Source organism: Neoarius graeffei, chromosome 20 (genome assembly GCF_027579695.1).
Source record: "Neoarius graeffei isolate fNeoGra1 chromosome 20, fNeoGra1.pri, whole genome shotgun sequence".
Lineage (NCBI taxonomy): Eukaryota > Metazoa > Chordata > Actinopteri > Siluriformes > Ariidae > Neoarius > Neoarius graeffei.
The window spans coordinates 39841995-39865121 of NC_083588.1; the positions used below are offsets into that span (position 1 = coordinate 39841995).

Sequence of the window (23127 nt, forward strand, 5' to 3'; positions counted from 1 at the left end):
AGTTAAACTTGGTGCCGCTTTCAAATGACACCGTGTCAAGGAGAATAAATGACATGGCTGACGATGTTAAAAAGACACTGATTGAGCGCATTAAGAACAGTAGATATTTTACCATACAGCTTGATGAGAATACAGATGTTGCAGATTTGGCCAATTTATTTGATTCATTATTTAAGTACAGTGTTTTATTTTCCTATATTTAAACACAGTGTTACTGTTCAAAGTACTGTGTGTAATGTTACAGTGGCCAACAATATTAAATATACTTGTTAAATAAAACCTCCGCCTTGTTTTTAATGAATACTTAGACCTACTACGCTACTGTATTTTAATGTTGGTCATTATGGTGGTACTTGGAGAGCCAAGGATTTTCTGAGGTGGTACTTGGTGAAAAAAGTTTGAGAACCACTGGTCTATGTTATTAATAACTGCTGCAGATTTACTTTTTGCAGTATGCTTAATTATATAACAGAACCTTTTCTGCATTATAAAAACCCATCCTATGGCATGTTTCTTTTAATACTTGCAGCACGTAAGGTGAATGTTCCTGCCCTTATTTACCTGATGAATTTTTTCTCTACCTTGTGCACTGTTTGAATAAAAATCAGACTCCTCCCTCTGACTCCTGGTATGTCAATCACAAATTTTTTTATAAAGTTTGAAAAGCTTGGGCATTTCTTGCAGCTCTTAGGATCACTGGAATGCCCATCCACTCACCTTGCTGTCTCCCTGCTGAACTGGCCCTTGCCCACATCATTGACAGCACACAGCCGGAACTGGTAGGATCGAGCAGGAATGAGGCCTCCCACCATTACACTAGTCGCTTCTGGCTCTATGTTGGCCAAGAGCACAGTCCATGGAGCATCTAACCCAGACAGAAAACACATCATCAGTTACACAGCAGGAGGAGCAGATGGAGCAGCATTGTTATTTCTTGTGCGTCTGGAATGTCAGAGAGACTTCAGCAAACACTACATCCTTCTATTTCATACCCATCAACACAGCTCCGTGCAGTTCTAGACAGTCAGAACTGACCGGACAGTAACTCAAGTTGTTTACCTTCTGGACATCTAAATGAGAACTTATTCAATGATAATAGCGTACACATTTTACAAGTAGATGTAAAAAAAATTTGATCGAAAGTGAAAGGGACCCTCTACCTCCAGCTGAACAGAGTCAATATTATCAGTGACACAGGGATGAGAATGAAAAATATTTAAAAAGTCTGAAAAAAGCCGGGGGTTTGGGGGCCGCAGGCACCCAGCAGGGCCTAGGGGCAGAGCCCCGGTGGGGGCCCAGGGGGCGGGAGCTAATGATTTTTGGCTATTTTTTTTTTTTACCCCAAAACCATTAATTTTATCAGCAAAAAGTTGCAATGTATTTGGAAATAAATTCCCCTTCTTGGTGGACTACCAGGTGAAAACGATTAATATGGTACAAGAGACTTGTTTTTAATCAATTCACATTTGATGATTTCAAAAAAATCAATGCACCTTTTAATATAAACAAGAGCTCTACAGTATTATATTTCTGCATTTTTGCTATTCATGTCTTTGAATACTCTAATCCTTTAAAATGAAGTGCCAACCAGAAAAATGTTCTATCATATAATTCTCTTAAGCTTTCTTCTGATATCATCATGGTAGCAGGAGGTCTTGCATATTAAGCAGGCAACATTCAACATCACTCATCACTTCCCTTTCAACTGTTGTGTGTACTAACTAGGTTTTATCTGGACAGGATGTTGTGTAATGTAATACATATACCATATGGTCAATTTGAAGATCGAGATGGTGATTTTGAATTAAAGAACAGGCATGTACAATTGGCATTACATATTGGAAATTTTTTTTAAATCAAAAACTACAAGTTCGTCTCGGCCTAAAAAATTTGGGCAGATGCTCCCGCGCGGCACATGCCAGCAATCCCCCCCCCCGTCCCCCTATGAAATGAGCAATAAGTAGGAGAGTTATACATGGTATCATCTCATCTCATTATCTCTAGCCGCTTTATCCTGTTCTACAGGGTCGCAGGCAAGCTGGAGCCTATCCCAGCTGACTACGGGCGAAAGGCGGGGTACACCCTGGACAAGTCGCCAGGTCATCACAGGGCTGACACATAGACACAGACAACCATTCACACCTACTGTCAATTTAGAGTCACCAGTTAACCTAACCTGCATGTCTTTGGACTGTGGGGGAAACCGGAGCACCTGGAGGAAACTCACGCGGACACGGGGAGAACATGCAAACTCCACACAGAAAGGCCCTCGCCGGCCCCGGGACTCGAACCCAGACCTTCTTGCCGTGAGGCGACAGCGCTAACCACTACACCACCGTGCCGCCCCACAAGCATTATCTACTATATTATATTTAAATACAATAAAATATATTATATTTGTCTATTATATTCTGCTATGCTGATGACACACTGCTTTATGCTCCAGACAAAGCAGATGCTAAACACTCACTCACTCACTCTTTGGCAGGTCACTGCAGTGACGCAGCTGCTCTGACGTCCGTCAAAGTTTCTAGGGAAATTTGCAGTAGTGGTTTCCTGTTGCCTTCTACTGGATTATTACAAAGGTTTTCTGCTCTAGATGCTAAACACCAACCAAATAAAGGACATTAGACACTGGACCCTGAGTATCCTCCTACTTAAAATTTCAACAAGACAGAAGTACCTCGACTCAGACCTGCTAGCCTTCTGATTATGTAGTAACTCTTGATGACCTTTCAGTTACACATACATGTCAACCTTTGGTCAATCAAACCTGTATAACCAACCTCCAAAATCCGTATTTCCCTTATAAAATCCGTATAAGATGCAAATTAAAATAATTTACCTAAAATTTGAATGATAATTAACAATGATATATCCCAGTTACTTTTTATTCAATATTAATAACAATAAACCTTCAGAATGAATACAAAGCTCCAATGTTTGACAAAAACACAAAGTGTCACTCTAATGTTCTGAATTGTACTCCATGACAGCTTTTTTAGCACTCTGCACCAATACCTCACTAGGCTGCATGTCACAGCAAGTGTCTGTGTTGATCTTGCCGGAGTGCCCATTCAGAATCTTTTCAGTCGCTAGTGAAAGTCGCTCAGGTGGAAATACGCGTTTCAAACAAAATGTTACTTCCCGGTTGGCGGGATTCTCGCAATGCGGTGTGCGCATGATCAGAAGTGGAACGAAGTCTCGCTACCACAAGATAACGCGCGATTTCATAAGACTCTTTACTGGCTGTTTGTGCTTTTTGTAGTGTACAGTACGTTTGTAAATGTTATGCGCACTTTTATCATCGTGGGAATTGATTATAGCTCTAAATAAATATTGAAGTTTTTTTAAAGAATCCGTATAACTTTATTTGTACGCCCGTATACTACGTTTATTGAATCAAATCCGTATAAAATACGGACATTCCGTATAGGTTGACATGTATGGTTACATCATGTACATCAATTAAACACCTTAGTGTGAGTATTGATGCTAGCCTTGTGTTTAATATTCACACAGAAAACTAGGATGGCCATTTTCCATTTCAAGAACACTGCGTTACAAGATGAAACAAAAACCAGATCATGCACTTGTTACCTCTAGGTTGGACTATTAAAGCACACTGCTGTCTTGATGTTCCAGTATGTGTATAAATGAGATTCAGTTAGCCCAAAATGCAGACAGTCCTTACTAGGGGCAGCACGGTGGTGTAAGTGGTTAGCACTGTCGCCTCACAGTAGAGGTCTGCGCGGGACAGAATTTTCAGTCCCGCTCCCGCCCGCTCCCGCATTGTGCAGTCCCGCTCCCGCCAAGAATTATGATTTTCAGTCCCGCTCCCGCCCGCGCCTGCCATATTTTGTCCTGCTCCCGCCCGCAAATCCCGCATGATGCAGACGTTCGCGTTATTTCTCATGAAAGTTCTTGTCATTGGCTTGGGGAATTAAACATGCTGAGCTTAGCTGAGCTCTCCACTGACCGATCCTTCACCTAGCGCACATAGAGAGGGTGGCGTTGCCAGGCACCTCTTTTTAAAGCAGCACTTACTTCTGAAGCACTGTGAGCTTCACTAGAGGAGCTCTGCTCTTCTGCCATGATCGGAGATCTCAAACACGGAAGAGCGGAAAGGAATCGGAAATGTACGCGAGATTAGACCACATCCGCAAATTTAGGCATCTTAAAATGTTTTTATTAATGCCAAATAAAATATCCAGCACAAATTATATATGATAGACATAAATTAATAATTTATAAATTTTATTTTAAACACGTTTTTAGTTAGCGGGACTGCAGCTTATCACCTCTCCTGCCCACTTCCACATTGTGCACTCCCCCTCCCGCCCATGCCCGCAATGAGTTTTCAAAATTTGTCCCGCACCACACTGCTTTGCGTCGGGTCCCGCGGGACTCCTGTGGGAGTGCAGGGCTCTACCTCACAGCAAGAAGGTTTTGGGTTTGAGCCCAGCGGCTGACGGGGGCCTTTCTATGTGGAGTTTGCATGTTCTCCCCGTGTCTGCGTGGGTTTGTTCCAGTTACCCCTAAAGACATGCAGTTAGGTTAACGTGGGATGGCCTTGGGCTGAAGTGCCCAAGAGTGGCGGTGCACACGTATGCAGTGGCTTTGCTCTCCTATGATGAACTAAATTTCTTTGTGCAGTGACAATAAAGGCATTCTATTCTATAGTGAGAAATCTGACAATTTTAATGCTTATTCTATCCAAACCCCACTCCAAGTAAAATTCTGCAGTGATTCTAAAACAATACAAATGACCAATAAAGCACTGAATACACTTGCCACAGAGTACCTTAGAAAACCTTTAGTCCATTTGTCATGTCCACAGACTACCTTGTGTCTCATATTACCAAGCCTTGTGTCAGTGTTTTGCTACTCTAGTGTTGACTCCTGTCTGTGAATATGGATTTTGCCTTTCGTCTTTGCCTCCGCTATTCTGTTTGTGCCTCGCTTGACCATTGCCTTTTTAACGACTCTGTGCTTGATCACTAATTTGGATCTGTTTTCCATCAAATTTTATTTAAAAACATCTCCTGCACTTACATCCATCCACCACTACCCTTTAAATGACACCATTCTTCTTCTTCCCATAGCCAGTAAGGGCACCACTGAAGACATCATAACAGTCCATCATTGGTGTGTCTAGGCCCTATGGCACTCTAGGGCATTTTAAACTTGACAGAGCCCAGACCCCATCCGTCTCCAAACTTGATCAATGGACAATTTAGAGTAGCCAGTTAACTTAACTGCATGAAAAACTGTAGGTGGTAAAAGAGAGCAACTGGACTTGCTTGAAGATTCTTGAAGACGTTTCACCTCTCATCCGAAAGGCTTCTTCAGTTCTGTCTGACTGGTAGGGAGCATCAGGTATTTATCCTCTCATTGTTGGTGTGGGTTGCTCTCTTTTACCACCCACAGTTTACCATGACCTGGATGAATGAGAATCTTCACAGACATGTTTCCACGCACTTTGGGATGAGAACCCTTCGACTGGTGCGGGAGTATGAGAGGACTTCCAGAAAACTGGCAGACTACAAAAACCACCTGCATTTCAACCTGATATGCCGACAATCCAACATTATCCCCACTGTTGCTCTCTTTTACCACCCACAGTTTACCATGACCTGGATGAATGAGAATCTTCACAGACAACTTAACTGCATGTCTTTGGGGGAAACCAGAACACCCGGAGGGGATCCATGCAGACACGGGGAAAACATGCAAACTCCACACGGAAAGGTCCCTCATTGGCTGTGAGGTTTGAACCAGGAATCCTCTTGCTGTGAGGCAGCAGTGCTAACCACTGCACCACCATGCTGCCCCAGGTGACAATTATGGTCAACTATGTCTGCTTCAATCAAAAGGTGCAAACTTATTTGTATCTAGAACAATGAAAACTATAGTATGGCAGAGCCATGGATAAAATGGATTAATTGACTTAATCTTTAATTTTAAGTAGTACATTTATTTGTTTCGTCAGGGACACTGTTGAATCGTCCTTATCTTAGGTAATAGTGCAGATCTGGTAGATTTACACTATATGCATACAGGGTTTGGTAAACTGGGATGTTTTGATGCTGCCCCCCCTTTCCTGCAATCATTCAGGGTTGATGGAGGAGTGGTGAGACGCTGATATCCCAGGATGCTCTCATGACTGTGTTACCTTCTGGCTCTGCCTTTTTTCCAATGCGGTCATAGCTAGAACTGCCAGAGTCTGCACTTGCACTTATCATACTGTATGTTGCTTTCATACCAAATAAGCTTTCCTATATCTGACTCAATTCTGTTGTGCCTCCTCTGCTGGCCAGACTGATCCTGATCCTCATCTCCTATTCATTCTGTTATTCAAGCTTCTTCTTTAGGAGCTTTCTGGACTTGTGACTCACCTCCTGTATTGGTGTATAATCCCCTGCAGACTTGCATTTTAAAACAGTTTACGTGAAAGTCTCACCTTCTAGCTTCAGTTGAAAATGTAACCTGGATACAATAGACCTGCACCTTCTATGACTCCTACTCACAATATGATCATCAGCGCACATTCGATATTTTTTTTAACAAGATGCAGTACTCTTCGATTTGTCTCCAAGTGGCTGAATACTGTAATGCACATAATCCCAGGATCTGGTGTTACCTGGAATATGATGGGTTTCCTTTTAAGTTTTTGTCAAGGTTTCTTTCTCCTGAGACCTCAGTGAATTTTCCTTGCCTCTATCACCTCTGGTTTGATCATTAGTGATCTAAATTTACAAAAGGATTTCTGTAATGGTATTTCATGACAATGTCTACACATAAAGCACAGTACAAATAAATAAAATCAAATTCAGTGCAGTCGACTTTCCCACCACTCAAGAAAACTGACGAAGCCATGCAGCCATGCAACATGTAATGTCCAGTCAGCTTGACTTAGTATTACTAGACAGTACAAGCAGATCTACACACTACAGTAGAAAATTTGCTCTTGTCCACTCACTGTTCTCCGACACCTCCAGGATGTAGCGGATGAGGGGGCTGTTGCCATCAAAGGCCTGTGCCCATGTGAGGTTGATGGAGCGCTTCTCTGAGATGCTGTATGTAGCAACTGGATTCTCTGGAGCGTGGGGAAGCTGCCTACAAGGAGCAAACGGTGGAGACAAATGGAAATAAACACTGCTCTCAGTTTGTGACACTCTCCCAGAGCCCAATTACCTCCAGTTTCAATATTTACCAGAATGGATCGAGGTAAGACATTCTCTCTATTTACTGAGAGTTAGGATGTTACAAGCTATCCAAACATCCAAGCAACAGTAAGAGGAGAGAGAGAGAGAAGAAGACCTGACTCTGAGGTGGGCGCTGCGGGAGTCATTGCCTCCTACGGAAGTTACTCTGCAAGTGTAGGTGCCAATATCTCCAGACCAGGTCTGGGCAATATGCAGGGTGCCATTGGGGTCCACACGTAGCCGCGGACTTGAATTCACATCAATGACTGGGCCTCCTTTCTCCCACACGTGCCTGTAGCACACAGCAGAGACACAATCCTATGACTTGCTGGTATACACATACACTCATATTTAAAAACTATCAATATAATGAAAACAGTCGCACAAATGAAATTCAAATAAAACACTAGGGGTTGTAATGCAACCCCTAGTGAGTCGGACTCGAGTCCGACTCGCTCTAATTTTAAGGACTCATGACTTGACTTGGACTTAAGCACTGATGACTTGGACTTGGACTCGTGCATTAACTGCAGTCGGACTCGTAAATTGGAGACGAGGACTTGGATTTTTTCTTTATTTTTTGTAACATGCCACAATAATTTGGCATAAGATATTTATATCTACATTAATTTTTATACTAATTTTGTGCAAGAGAATACACCTGTTCATACATCATGTTCAGGAACAAGCTAACGTTAAATGGCGCTAAAATGCCTAGAGAGAAGCCCCTAGGATTGTCCGCTTTGGTTATACAGACTTCTCGTGCAGTGGGAAAAAAATGCACTGCTATGTGTTCCTTAAGTAGAACTATCAAGGAGACGACGGGGACGACCTCGAACTTCACTCGTCGCTTGGCAAAACTCCACCCAGAGAAGGAAGTGACACGCTATGTTCATTGCGCTGCTGAAAGTGGGGTATGCGTGCTGAGCGATGAACTAGCAAGTGTTAACCCTCTCTTGTGTTATTTGCCCTGTTGATAGTGGGCGGGGCTTGCTGAGCGATGAACAAGCTTTTGATCTGTAGCCTATTAACTAAAATGGGGCAGTCAAGCAGTAACGTTAGTCCAACACAGCAGCAGAGACGGTTTCACATAAAGACAGCAACAGCCACCGTCATATGGTGCGGTTGGAGTCTTGTTCTTGGACTCAACTCGGATTAACAGTGGATTTGACTTTAAATTTTCTTTAATGACTTGGACTTGGGGGCGGCACGGTGGTGTAGTGGTTAGCGCTGTCACCTCACAGCAAGGTCCGGGTTCGAGCCCCGTAGCTGGCAAGGGCCTTTCTGTGTGGAGTTTGCATGTTCTCCCCATGTCCGCGTGGGTTTCCTCCGAGTGCTCCGGTTTCCCCCACAGTCCAAAGACATGCAGGTTAGGTTAACTGGTGACTCTAAATTGACCGTAGGTGTGAATGTGAGTGTGAATGGTTGTCTGTGTCTATGTGTCAGCCCTGTGATGACCTGGCGACTTGTACAGGGTGTACCCCGCCTTTCGCCCGTAGTCAGCTGGGATAGGCTCCAGCTTGCCTGCGACCCCGTAGAACAGGATAAAGCGGCTAGAGATAATGAGATGAGAGATGAGATGAGACTTGGACTTGACTCGGACTTGAACACTGAGGACTTGAGACTGGACTCGGACTCTAGGTTTAGTGACTTGACTACAACACTGCCTTAGACTTAACGGGCTTTTTTTTCCCTTTGTTTTATTTTTAATTAAATATGAATGTTAACACTAGTAATATGCGCGCGCACACACACACACACACACACACTGCAGCTGCATCAGTTCCTCTGTTTAATCTCCTGTGTCTTGTGCTTAATTAAAGTCTGACTCTAAGTTATTGCTCTGTTTACATATTCATCTGTTTTCTTGATCAAATCAATCTGGAGATGACAGCTAAATCAACGTTTTATGAGACTGGGTGTAATAAAGAACTGCCAACATTGAGTGAATTACAATTAATCAGAGATGAAATGATGAGAAAGAAGGAAAGAAAGGAAGAAAAAGACAGAGATCCAAAATGGCAGGCAGATAAAGTGAAGGGCTTGTAATGAGTTTAAAATGGAGATCTTGGTGTATGGACAGAAAGACATTGGTGTTACCTGACAGTGACACTGGGGTCATGGGTCACACCGCAGGTCATAGTGGCTTTGGTGCCTTTGATGACACTCTGATCTTGAGGAGGATTGGTTATGCGGGTTCGTGCTGGAGACAATCAGACAATCGTTTGTATCATCTCTACATTTATTATATTTATTAAATTCTTACATTAGTACAGCAGACCATGGTACAGTATTTTCTATGTGACTCTTCGTTTTTAATTGACTGCTTTCTTGACACGTTTGTATTACAATAGCCTATATCCTGTTCAAAAATAACTGCTATTGAGTAAAAACTTGAAAAGCACTCGGACAGCGCAGCCCTCCGCCAAGAATCCTTTAAAAAAATCCGGGATCAAGACGGTGATCCGGATCACCGCCAAAATTTAATGGATTGTTACTTGTGCCCAGTCACACCTCTGGAAAAAATTTTAGAGCAATCCGTTCATAACTTTTTCCGTAATGTTGCTAACAGACAAACAGACAAACCAACAAACAAACCAACGCTACCGAAAACATAACCTCCTTGGCGGAGGTAACAATGAGCCATATTAGGATGTCAAAAGTGCAGTAGGTCCTCCTTAAACAAAACTAGCAAACTGATGGTTAAATAATTAGTCGTGGAAATACTTCTATTCCGAGTAAATAGTAACTCATATGCCACTTGTGGGTGAAAATTCGTGTTGATAAATGTGCTATATGCGTAATGCATCACTGGTGGGTTTTGAGCAGGGTGCATGCAGCCATGACTCAGTCATTCGTTTCAAACCGTTAGTCATCTGTTTAGTAGGTGGGAATTTAATAGTTAGTAGATAATATTAAAGTGCCATTCCACCATTGGATGTATTCTTTTGGCATAAAATACAATATATTTTATGACAACATGACTAGACAGAGAAATCTTTTAGCTTCAAAATGATATATCAAACATAATTTTTTGACAACGACAAGTATATTAATTTTGCGACCAAAGTCACCTACCCTTTTAATTTCCGCGCGGTAGTGAAACGTGATGTCATCGGCAGGTTCCCCTTCTTGTGTACCACGTCACGTGTGACGTGGCACAGATTATCAGCAATGGCGGATAGAACGCGACTGTCAGCTTCGGAAAAGAAGCGAAGGAAAATAGCAAGTGATGCCCAAAGGAGACGGTCGATGGTGAATATCGGCACAGCAATCGACAAGTGGAAATCGCGTTCTATCCGCCATTGCTGATAATCTGTGCCACGTCACACGTGACGTGGTAAACAAGAAGGGGAACCTGCCGATGACATCACGTTTCACTACCGCGCGGAAATTAAAAGGGTAGGTGACTTTGGTCGCAAAATTAATATACTTGTCGTTGTCAAAAAATTATGTTTGATATATCATTTTGAAGCTAAAAGATTTCTCTGTCTAGTCATGTTGTCATAAAATATATTGTATTTTATGCCAAAGCATACATCCAATGGTGGAATGGCACTTTAAGCATTTGTTTAGGCCAAATTATTTCCTTCTCACTACAAACAGGCATTTGGTTCATTTTAAAATTCACTCAGATGTTGTTTCTCCCCTTTTCTTCAGTAAACCTGCATGCTTCTGGTGTGTACGTGAGAAATGTAAAGGTCTGTGTTTGCCGGAGCACAGATGCAAAATCATACTTAAATGGTATTGCATTTGGAAACAAATCAAAATTGTGATTTTAATATGATTCTTTGTGCAGCTCTGTTGTGATCTCAAAGAAGTGACCTTTGCCGACCACATTGGAGAGCTATATTATTAATTGGGATCCGGCAGTAAACATAGGATTCCTTCCCCTTCCTGTAATCTCACTCACCCCACACCAGCAGGTTGGCAGAAGCCTCGTCAATGCCACGGGAGTTGCTCGCCACGCAGGTGTAGGTGCCAGCGTCTGACAGGTGAGCAGGACTGACCAACAGACTGCCTGACTCCAGCAGGGTAAAGCGGGGTAACTGCACTGAGCCACTTGCCAGCACACGCTCACCTGTGCAGGAAGATGGAAGGGAAGGGAAGGGAAGGGAAGGGAAGATAGAGACCCTAAGAGTAGAACACTGACAGGCAACATGGCTGACACATGGTACAGATGTCTCCTCATACTGATTGATTGGTGCTCTTCCTCCAAGCAGACATTTTATTGACAACTACCAGAATGTCAGATGAACTTTGCTCAATATTACAAAAGGCGTTGTTTTTTTCCTCTTCTGGATTTTGCCCAATTTTCTCCCAATTTCTCCAATTCCTGCTCCAAGTCCTCTCCCATTTACTAATTTTGGTTCTCCCCCAAGTTAGTTCGTCTAGTTCTGAATTAAAGAGCATTGAACGGAGATCGAAAGAGACTGAGACAGAGCAGAGGAGAGAGTTAGACATTTTAACGCAAGAGATTAGAGAACAGATGTCTTCTCTGTTTATCAAAAGGCCACTGCAATCTACAATCAATCCCACAATCACACAAGCTCTGCTGTGTCTCTGATGGATCTGGGTCCAGAAGGCAACCTGATAAAGCTTCTTTTGTCAGAAGTGTGCTCAGGCAGGTGTGTGAGTGCACAGGAGATGACTGATTAGCGCCTGACCTTTCTGCCATGTGATGGCGGGCCGCGGAGCTCCCGATGTCTCACAGTGCAGGATGACGGATGTGCCGTCGATCACCGAGCTGTCCGTAGGCCCTGCTGTAATGTTGGGAGCGATGCCTGAAATGGGTAGAGAAGATAAAGGAAGATAAATTCACACACATCACTGATCTAACACAATGCAGAAGGGAGTATGTGACCCATGGGGTATATGATGTCTGTATGAGACAGAAATAGTTTTTTTTTCCCATGCACTGACAAAATTTATCAAAATTCTGATCACAAGACATAAATGCTTTAGGAAAAGCTCTCTCTCTAGTCTCTCTCTCTCTCCATTCTCTCACTGGTATGAGCAAATGCAAATGTGAGGAGGGCATATGGTGCAAAACGCACTGGTGACAGCGAGGTACGTGTTGGTCTGGATTTCTCCAGCCAAGTTGCGAGCAAAGCACTGAAACATCCCAGTGTCATCAGGAAGGAGGCCATTAATCTGCAGACTACCTCCCACCAAGACCTTGTAGCGTGGGGTCTTCACAGTGTTGATGGGCACAGCGTCCTTATACCAAACAATGTCTGGCTGAGGTACACCTAAGTAGTGTAGGGAGAAAGGGGTTAGACTGAGGTATTACTCATATATACACAAAAAAAGGTTGCATAGACTGGAAAAAACAGCAAGGCAGATGACAAGAAGATATAATAGAACGCTGGCTCAACATACTTTGCTAGTATGAAAATGTTTCAGACTACATGAAGCCAATTCTACAGTCAACTGCACAAGACTATGCTGGGAAAATCTTTTTTTTTTTAACTTTCTTTTGATATCACTTTACATGAAGTGAAGAGTCTTGCCATTCTTGTCTGCTCCCTGACTGCCTCCCACACTTATTTCTGTTAACCACTGAAGCTAAACTTTATTTCAAATAAAATCCTTGCACTGAGTCATAGTGAATTCCATCATAACCATTGCTGTGTGAAAGAGCGATTTCAGAGCCATGGGTTTCATGTCACTATTCAATCCATGTTAGCTAGTTCAGAGTCAGAGCAGCAGTGCATGCAAGTTCAAAGAGACCATCCCAGACCTGTTTTCAGACACTACTGGGGCTATAGTTGAATATGGAGAAAAAAGAAAAAAAAAAAAAACCCTCCCAGATGCTGCTGTAGACATTGCATCCTTCATCCATAATTAAGCTACGAGGAGCTTTTGCCTTGTGCTGCATGCTCTCTGTTTCAGAATCAGTTATGTATTTCAGTTGAGCTGACAAGTCATTCATTTTTGTCAACAATGTAGCAAAAAAAAAAACAAACAAAAAAACCCACTTAAGCCAGACATTTTGTTTATAGACTGTTTACTGCTATAAAGGTGTGGCTTGGCATGTTCTTTGCTGGATAAATAAAACAGTGCAAAAATAGTGAGGTCCGAAAACAGTTTTTGCTTGACGTATTGGAAAAGATGACTACCTAACAGAGATGACACACATGCACTCACCACGAGCCTGGCATGGGATGTCCACCACCTTCTCCATCTCAGCAGTTATGTGTCTCTCTGGCTCCTTCACAAATTGAGGGTGTTCTATGCAGAGTAGCCAGTTGAGTCCCAGTTATTACACAGTTAATTAAAACATCTCCAGTACTACATACAACGAAGCTTCATTAGAAAAAGGCAATCACCTAGAATGCCAAGCAGTGACATCAAAATCGATTAGAATCTATTTGAAAAGTGATCACAGATCATGTAAAGCTGATAATCTTTGTGAGTATGCTCCATGAGCACAATAAATAGCTGATAAATGTGACAGTCATAACTTGGCCGCAACCCCCATCTCTCATAAGCCTCTGCTGTCTACTGGCCAATTCTTATTAATATTATTGCAGCAGCATTATGGTCTGCTCGAAGTGCTGATCATGTTAATACTTGCAAATCAGCTATCCCAAATATCTGACATGAAATGTGCTTTATCCTGACTAACAGCTACATTTAACTGTGCCATTTATTTGTAGTGGGCGACTGCGTCGCTTTGCTGGCTTGCAGCTGGTTCACAGGGTCCCCGATTTGATCCTGAGCTTGATTTGCCTGTGCAGAGTTTCACATGTTCTCCTCCTCATGTCTGTGTGGGTTTCTTTTGTATTGTCTGATTTCCTCCCACCTCTCAAAATCCTACAAAAACCTGACTATGCTAAAGTGCCCCTAGATGTTATTGAGTGGGAATATATAGTACACGGTGGCCTGTGATTGACTGGTGCCTCATTCAGGGTTTATTCTTGCCTTGTGCTTAGTGTTCCTTATACAGGCTCGAGATCCACTGCTACTATAACTGGGATAAAGAAGTTACTGAAGATAAATTCATGCATTAATTTATCTGCGGCATCAAATATTTATTTACAGCTTATGTGGGCAACTGCGTCGTTATACTGGTTATGCAGCTTGTTTGGGGAATTATTTATGTATTAAAGTTTGGAAATCTTGCCAGTCTACTTAACAACTGTTGCACGTACAATGCTTAATTTGTGTGTAAGGAGGGCTTTGGGGTTTCCTGTTCTGACCTATTGCTTGCTGTATTGCAGGTTAAGATGGGATAACAGAAACGTATTTGGCCTAAATTGACAGAACGGCATGTGTCAGCTCAAAGCGTGTCAATGTATCCAATTTACTCTGTAATAAGATAAGTAGTGGAATAAGGGTTCCTCTATGTGTATGTAAATTATTTGGATCAGAACTGATAGCAAATTAAACGTGTGACTGTGAAGAAGAGATATGCGAGGGATCTACCAATGACATGTAGATAAGCTCCAGCGGTGACGGCTGGGACGCTGCTGCTGCGCAGTGATGCCTCACACTCATAGTAACCGCTGTCACTGACCAGAGGCCCGCTGATGGTCAGTCGTCGACCAAAGTCCCTTAGTCCTCGATTGACCAGAACACCATTCTTACGCCATGCAATACCGAGTTTAATGAGGGGTCTGGACAGAGAACAAGAAAAAGACAGATTTGACTGACAGGACTTGCCAGAAAGGTGTTAACAAACTACATTATTAGGTGTTAATGGCTGAGCTGTTTTCACATATGCAAACAAACACCTGGCATTGGCCACACACTCCAGCGTGACTTCAAACGTGCCGACCATCACGCTGGTGTTCTTGGGTGGGATGATAATGGTAGGCGCGATTGGATCCGCAGGCCCGCCCACATCTTAGGGGGGAAATAAAGAGAAAGAGAAAATCCACGCTTTACAGAAGAACTTTCTGCTAATCGCCACTAATCTCAGCACCATCCTTTCTGCCAACTGTCTGGCAACCTCCCATTCCACTAGCCAATACGTCTTTTGGTTTCATACACAAGCATTGGCAGTACACTACTGTGCACATAACTAGCATCACGCTCAATCTCTATTTGTGCTCCACAGAGAGAGCAAACTCTTAGTGTCCATAGTGCAGTTACACCATCGTTACTGTACTGTGCCTTTGAATGCAGCCTGATTGAGAGGTGCAGACATACTGATTAAATGCACCACAGTCACTCAGTGGCTACAGCAAAGGCACTGGCCCAGGTATTGATTCCCTGCCCTCAATGACCAATTTCTCTCCCTTGCTCTCAGTCTCTCTCTTTCTGTGCTTCCCTCACACATACTTAGCTGTTCTTTTCTGTAAGTAGCTGTGGGGCAGGTGGGTCTCCTTTTCCCCCCTTTTCTCTACATCATGTCTTTCATAAATTTGCCATTGTGGGCTGTGGGGCTATTAAATAGAGGGGCTGATTTTACAAGGCTACTTAATCACTTTGTCACTGAGGCGGGGTGAGAGTGAACAGATGACTCGCAGCCACACTTGGCCACACCACGTGTCACATTGGACTGGTCAATGAATCAAAGTATTGAGTGGGAGTAAAACTCAGCCTGTCTAAGCCCTTGAGGATCAGTGGAGAGCCACTAGGGGGCACAAGAGCTGCATGTCTTAGTTGTGTTCGAATCACCTGTTGGAAAACTGGGCACATCACTGGGAAATCACCACCCCAACTGAATTCTGTATTCTATATGTCAGTGTAATGCGAAATATGAATAAAGATGCACTTGAATATAGAAACAATGTTATATTTACATTACTTTGGTTCCTTTGGCATACTCACTCTCCACGTTGAGAATAACTGGCTGGCTGGTCTTATTTTCGCCATTCTTATCATTGACAGCCTGGGCATAGTAGCGACCTGCATCTGGTGCCACTGTAGACAGGATGACCAGGGTGTTGTCCAGAGTGAGAGCTCTGAAACGAGAAATACCACTGAAAAGAGATTCAGGCACTTGGACCAGATACAGCCCTCTATGAAAGTATTGGAATGGCAAGGTCAATTCTATTGCTTTTGCTATAGATTTAGGTTTGAGATCAAAATACGAAGATGAGACGTGAGATCAGAATTTCAGCTTTAATTTCCTAATATTTATATCTAGATACGTTAAACAATTTAGAAAATGGCACCGCTGGAGACCATTCGATTTTTAGGTGAACAAAAGTATTGGAGCATAGAGATTTAAAATAAATAACACTTAATATTTGGTTGCATATCCCTTGCTTGCAATAACTGCATCAAACTGGCGACCCACTGACATCACCAAACGGTTGCATTCTTCTTTTGTGATGCTTTTCTAGGTTTGTACTGAAGCTTCTTTCAGTTGTTGTTTGGATCAGTGGGTTTCTCCCTTCAGTCTCCTCTTCAGAACGTCAAATGCATGCTCAATTGGGTTAAGGTATGGTGATTGCCTTAACCTGTCTAAAATCTACCTTCTTCCCCTGATGAAGTCCTTTGTTGTGTTGGCAGTCCATTTTAGGTCATTGTCTTGCTGCATGATGAAGTTCCTCTCAGTTAGATTGGATGCATTTCTCTGTACATTGGCAGACTGAATGCATAGCTGCCAACATTCCGAAATTGTAAATAGTAATACAAGGTTGGGTACTGAGTCTTGGTGGGGGGGGGGGGGGGGGGGGGGAAGCTCCCCCCCACCGCCAAAGCTTTCTAGCAAAACTACCCTGAAAAATCACACTAAAACAAAATAGTTTGACAAAATTTATTCTACAAACTAAACATTAATTTGCATTAATCTTACATTAATTTGCAAAGTTCTTTTCAACAATGTATGAAAATAGTCAGTGAATCAGGCAAAAACTTCAAACAATGCAATTGGCACATATAACTTTTGACAAAGTACACATTAGAGAAATAGACTAGAGCTTACTCAGTCAACAGTTGATGTTATTGCACCACATAAATGTCTCACCGACATGGAGCACAAAACGCGTAGTGATCGCCCTTACTTGACTTAGAAATGAAGGGAAACTCCTCTCGGTACGAGTCCTTGAAGCGCTGGCCCTTCCCCTTAGCCATGCTTTCTTTAGAGATTAGTACTACGCTACATCTTCATAACAAAAGCTTGAAACGCCATGCTTTGTTCAGAAACTTCGTGAACAAAGGCCAGACGATAGCGTGCCATGGATGATCTAATAGCATCATTGATTGGCTGAGAGAACAAGCAATAGCCAGTGAAATTTGGCGTAGTATCTGCCGCTTGGAACGAAGCGGTGTTTTATCAAATACGAATCCCACCGGTGATAGACTTTGAAAATGGCCCATGAAAATTGGCAAAATCGTATTTTATTGTAGTAAATTCGTATTTTCGTAATCAAAACGACAAATCGTAATAAATACGATTTATTCGTAGTAGTTGGCAGCTATGTGAATGTTTCTGGAGACTTCTGAATTCATTCTGCTGCTACCATCATGAGTTACATCAATGGATCACTCCATGAAAACTGTGACATGAGGGTAAAATTCCAGAAAAAGGAATTTTGAAGAACATTTCCACCCTGACACTGACATAATGGCATATAGGTCCAAAGGTAACATCTCCAATCATGCCAATAAATAACATGAACAAAAGTTTGAAAATAATCAACATTTTGGACCAATCTCAAGACCTGTTAACTTGAATATTTCAAGATAGCTCTTGAGAGTCTATTTTCGATCCAATCAAAAAAGAAAGATTCAGACACACTGAAGTTGAGATTTTTGGGTACAGAGTGTATCAGTTAAGACCATATCAGCTATTTTAATTTTTATAATGTAGTTGCAATATATATGTATTAATTGAGTGATGTCATTACACTGTGCACAAAATGTTGCAATTGTAACAGATAGCAAATTTTGAAATTCATGGAGTGACCCCAGTACAGATTCATGATCCATTTCCAGAAGCCAGTCATGCAAGGCCAGTCCATGGCACAACCTCGATCGTGCTTGACTGATGATTATTGAGTAGATCCTTTCTTTCTCCACACTTCGACCTTTCTATCACTTTGGTAAAGGTTCATCTTGGTTATAGAACTTTTGTGGCTCATCTCTGTATTTCTTTGTGACATCCAATCTGGCCTTCCAATTTTTACTGCTGATGAGTGGATTACATCTTGCCATATAACTTCTAGATTTCTGCTCTCAAAGTCTTCTTTGAATGAAGGACTGTGATACCATCACCCCATCCTGATGCGACTGTTTGAGATGTCACTGACTGGTTTTGGGTTTTTTCTTCACAGTTCTAACAATGTTTCTTTTATCAACTGCTGTTGTTTTCCTTGGTATACCTATACAATGTCTATCTCATCCATCCATCCATCCATCCATCCATCCATCCATTATCCGTAACCACCTATCCTGTGCAGGGTCATGGGCAAGCTGGAGTCTATCCCAGCTGACTATGGGCGAGAGGCCCTGAACAAGTCGCCAGATCATCGTAGAGCTGACACATAGAGACAAACAACCATTCACACTCACACCTACGGTCAATTTAGAGCCCCAATTAACTTAACCTGCATGTCTTTGGACTGTGGGGGAAACCGGAGCACCCAGAGGAAACCCATGCAGACACGGGGAGAACATGCAAACTCCACACAAAGGCCTCCATTGGCCACTGGGCTTGAACCCAGAACCTTCTTCCTGTGAGGCGAAAGTGCTAACTACTACACCACCATGCCATCCCCTATACAATGTCTGGTTTTTAATACACCAGTGGTTTCTTTCCTTTTCAGGACATTCCAAATTGTTGCATTGGCTAAGCCCAATGCCTGTGCAATGCCTCTGATTGATTTTCCCTCTTTGCTCAGCTTCAGAATGGCTTGTGTTTCTCCAATAGACAGTTCTCTGGTCTTTGTGTTGATTTATCCTTTTTTTTTTTAACAAAAAAACATAGTTGTCACAGGTGAAAGCCAGGGCTCAAACCAAGATTAGACATTCAGAGCTATTAATTATTTAAATAATCAATCAATCTAATGGGGCACACCTGGGCAACAAGTAACACTGGTCAGTTACGTGTCCCAATATTTCTGATCACTTGAGAAATAGGTGGGTTCAAACAAAAGTTTCCATGTTCTAAGATGTTTAACATATCTAGATAAGAAAATGAAAGCTGATATGATCTATTGTCTCATATTTTTCTTTGATCTTTATGTCTGCATGGGTGTAATCGAGCATGAGCTTTGGGTGGGAGGAGTCAAGTCGAACCGGCAGATAATACATGATGATTTTCTCCTGTGTTCGATCATTGGCAAATTATTTATGTGTCTCTCTTGTGTTTTGTTTTTTTCAGAGAGAAGCCAGTAATAAAAGGAGAGTGAGAGAGAAGGAGAGAGAGAGAGAGAGAGAGAGCGCTGAGCTCCCCAGTGCCGTGTGTGTGTGTGTGTTTATCTAAAGATCAGAGAGAAAAAAAAATATCACTGAAACGTGATCTTTAAACTAAAAATAAAACACACCTTGAGTTGTCAAGCCTGTCTCCAATTTTCTCATTGTCTGAGTTGCGTGTTACAATCTCAAACCCAGATACAGTGTAGAGCAAAAACAAAAGAATTTGCTTTGCCGTTCCAATACTTTTAAAGAGGACTGTATATACACACACAGATACAAACAAATACACTGAAATGAGAGATGACACACTGTGTGGGGTGAGATTAGATGCCACCGAGCTGTCAGTGGCAACCCGTTCAAGCCATACTAAGGACAACTCATGCACAATTAGAGTGAGGGATCATGTTGAGCATGACAGTGGAATATCAATACCCTGGAGAGCCATGGCCAATGAGCAGTAAACAAACTGTACACTGTTGGAGCCTCTCAGCATCAGAGACTGGTGACAGCACCATGCTGACATGATAGCAGGTAAGACATCTTTTACACTGGAACTGGCACTTGGCAGTGTGGGAGGCCTGTGAATTTTATGTACAGTGGTGCTTGAAAGTTTGTGAACCTTTTACAATTTTCTATATTTCTGCATAAATATGACCTAAAACATCAGATTTTCACACAAGTCCTAAAAGTAGATAAAGAGAACCCAGTTAAACAAATGAGACAAAAATATTAGACTTGGTCATTGATTTATTGAGGAAAATGATCCAATATTATATCTGTGAGTGGCAAAAGTATGTGAACCTCAAGGATTAGCAGTTAATTTGAAGGTGAAATTAGAGTCAGGATGTTTTCAACCAATGGGATGACAATCAGGTGTGAGTGGGCACCCTGTTTTATTTCAAGAACAGGGATCTATCAAAGTCTGAGCTTCACAACACATGTTTGTGAAAGTGTATCATGGCACAAACAAAGGAGATTTCTGAGGACCTCAGAACAAGCATTGTTGATGCTCATCAGGCTGGAAAAGGTTACAAAAGCATCTCTAAAGAGTACTGACTCCACCAATCCACAGTCAGACAGATTGTGTACAAATGGAGGGAATTCAAGGCCATTGTTACCCTCCCCAGGAGTGGCCAACCAACAAAGATCGCTCCAAGAGCAAGGCGTATAATAGTCAGCGAGGTCACAAAAGACCCCAGGGTAACTTCTAAGCAACTGAAGGCCTCTCTCACATTGACTAATGTTCATGAGTCCACCATCAGGATAACACTGAACAGCAATGGTGTGCATGGCAGGGTTGCAAGGAGAGAGCCATTGCTCTCCAAAAAGAACATTGCTGCTCATCTGCAGTTTGCTAAAGATCATGTGGACAAGCCAGAAGGCTATTGGAAAAATGTTTTGTGGACGGATGAGACCAAAATAGAACTTTTTGGTTTAAATGAGAAGCGTTATGTTTGGAGAAAGGAAAACACTGCATTCCAGCATAAGAACCTTATCCCATCTGTGAAACATGGTGGTGGTAGTATCATGGTTCGGGCCCGTTTTGCTGCATCTGGGCCAGGACGGCTTGCCATCATTGAAGGAACAATGAATTCTGAATTATACCAGCGAATTCTAAAGGAAAATGTCAGGACATCTGTCCATGAACTGAATCTCAAGAGAAGGTGGGTCATGCAGCAAGACAACGACCCTAAGCACACAAGTCGTTCTACCAAAGAATGGTTAAAGAAGAATAAAGTTCATGTTTTGGAATGTCCAAGTCAAAGTCCTGACCTTAATCCAATCGAAATGTTGTGGAAGGACCTGAAGCGAGCAGTTCATGTGAGGAAACCCACCAACATCCCAGAGTTGAAGCTGTTCTGTACGGAGGAATGGGCTAAAATTCCTCCAAGCCGGTGTGCAGGACTGATCAACAGTTACCGGAAACGTTCAGTTGCAGTTATTGCTGCACAAGGGGTTCACAACAGATACTGAAAGCAAAGGTTCACATACTTTTGCCACACACAAATATGTAATATTGGATAATTTTCCTCAATAAATAAATAAATGACCAACTATAATATTTTTGTCTCATTTGTTTAACTGGGTTCTCTTTATCTACTTTTAGGACTTGTGTGAAAATCTGATGATGTTTTAGGTCATATTTATGCAGAAATATAGAAAATTCTAAAGGGGTCACAAACTTTCAAGCACCACTGTCGCATAAGCTTCTGGACTGAGAGCCCTCTCTTCAGAACCAAAAGTCTGATCCTGCTCCTCCTAACTAGAACTAAAAGTCCAGTGGTTGGAAACATCTCAGTATGTTTCAGGTTGGATAAGTGTGTTTGTTGTCTCTTGTTTTGGAGAGTTAGGGGTTAGGAATTAGGCTTATAGGAGGAGTTGGATCAGGTCCAGCTTCACACCATGGACTTCTGGTTCTGCAAAGAGGAATATCTTGAGATTCCTTGCTAGTGGGAAAAAAAAAGATAAACCCTGGTCTCCTCCAGCCACTGTTTTTCGTGTATGTTGGAAAGCTTAGCATATATCAGCTTGATATTTCATGGTGCTACTCTCATCCATCCACCTGCTAGAAGCCCAGGTAAAGTAACGCTGAAAACTGACTTACCATGTGGGGAGGCACGCACGCACGCATCCACCCACACACATGGTGCATGCAAGTGGGAGAAAGCTCTGACAATCAGCCAAGGTCATCAATAAAGGCCTTTTGTCCACTTTGTCTAATTGGCTCCCCTGCTGCCTGCTCTCTCCAGCCTTCAATCTTACCCGCTCCACAGACGACAGGGGTTCTTATTGTAGCTGACTTTATCAATACTGCAATGAGGGTCTGTGATATCAGCTCATCACAGTCTGACACAGAAGCACCAGCATGCAACAGGAGGTTAAATAATAATGGGACAGGCTTTATTGGCATAAGGTAGTAATCCGTAAAGCATTAAAATGAGACTTATGCATGCTTACATGCGGCTGCTGGGGGGAATTTTGCGCCCATCGCGGAACCATGTGATCTGAGGCCGGGGAAAGCTGGGAATTTGTGGGGGGAAGATGAGCGCAGCTTCACCCTCTGACACCACCTGAGATCGCTCTCTCTCTACAAAGTCTTCCATATCTGAGAGAGCAGGAAAAATAGAGAGTGATTGATGGGGCAAGATACATGAAGGGAAACAGAAAAAAAAAAAACTCACTACTGAAACAACTGGTTTGCATGGTTAGATTACACATCTTGCAGAATCAAATGCAATAAAACCACCAATAATTTATGTCTCGTTCCCCCAATAGCCACCATCCTTCTACTGAAACTAGAGATTGTGCACACTTAATTGTCAGCTAATTTATAAATAGAAACAATCAATTGTGCACATAAGGATGTAATCAGAGTTGAGTTAGACTCACATAGTGAGGAGTTCATGAGTAAGTCAGTATTCAACCCTCAGGCATAACTTCAGATTTAAACACAATTTTACCATTTGCACATGAGTTATGCATGTACAGTGGAGATTCTGTTACATGACTCAGACCTTGAACCTCAAGTCCATTTTTCTTGTGCAATATCAGCTTGCATGAGGAGCAGTGTGACAGTTTGGTCGGACCAAGGTGTCACCTT

At 42.4% G+C, this 23127-nt stretch overlaps 1 protein-coding gene across 5 annotated transcripts in view; it reads right to left on the reverse strand.

Moving 5' to 3' along the window:
• Nucleotides 1-23127, reverse strand: part of sdk2a (sidekick cell adhesion molecule 2a) — a 351347-nt gene that overhangs the window by 107896 nt on the left and 220324 nt on the right. For 4 of the 5 annotated variants that reach the window (XM_060901705.1, XM_060901704.1, XM_060901703.1 and 1 more), the window contains exons 4-15: nucleotides 22485-22632; nucleotides 15990-16123; nucleotides 14948-15059; nucleotides 14640-14830; nucleotides 13359-13442; nucleotides 12266-12460; nucleotides 11876-11992; nucleotides 11122-11289; nucleotides 9309-9411; nucleotides 7324-7500; nucleotides 6983-7119; nucleotides 718-865 (exon numbers count right to left, since the gene is read on the reverse strand). In XM_060901705.1, coding sequence (XP_060757688.1) covers nucleotides 718-865; nucleotides 6983-7119; nucleotides 7324-7500; nucleotides 9309-9411; nucleotides 11122-11289; nucleotides 11876-11992; nucleotides 12266-12460; nucleotides 13359-13442; nucleotides 14640-14830; nucleotides 14948-15059; nucleotides 15990-16123; nucleotides 22485-22632 — 1714 coding nt within the window. The remainder of the gene's footprint in view (nucleotides 1-717; nucleotides 866-6982; nucleotides 7120-7323; nucleotides 7501-9308; nucleotides 9412-11121; nucleotides 11290-11875; nucleotides 11993-12265; nucleotides 12461-13358; nucleotides 13443-14639; nucleotides 14831-14947; nucleotides 15060-15989; nucleotides 16124-22484; nucleotides 22633-23127) is intronic. The other variant, XM_060901706.1, reaches the window with a different exon arrangement.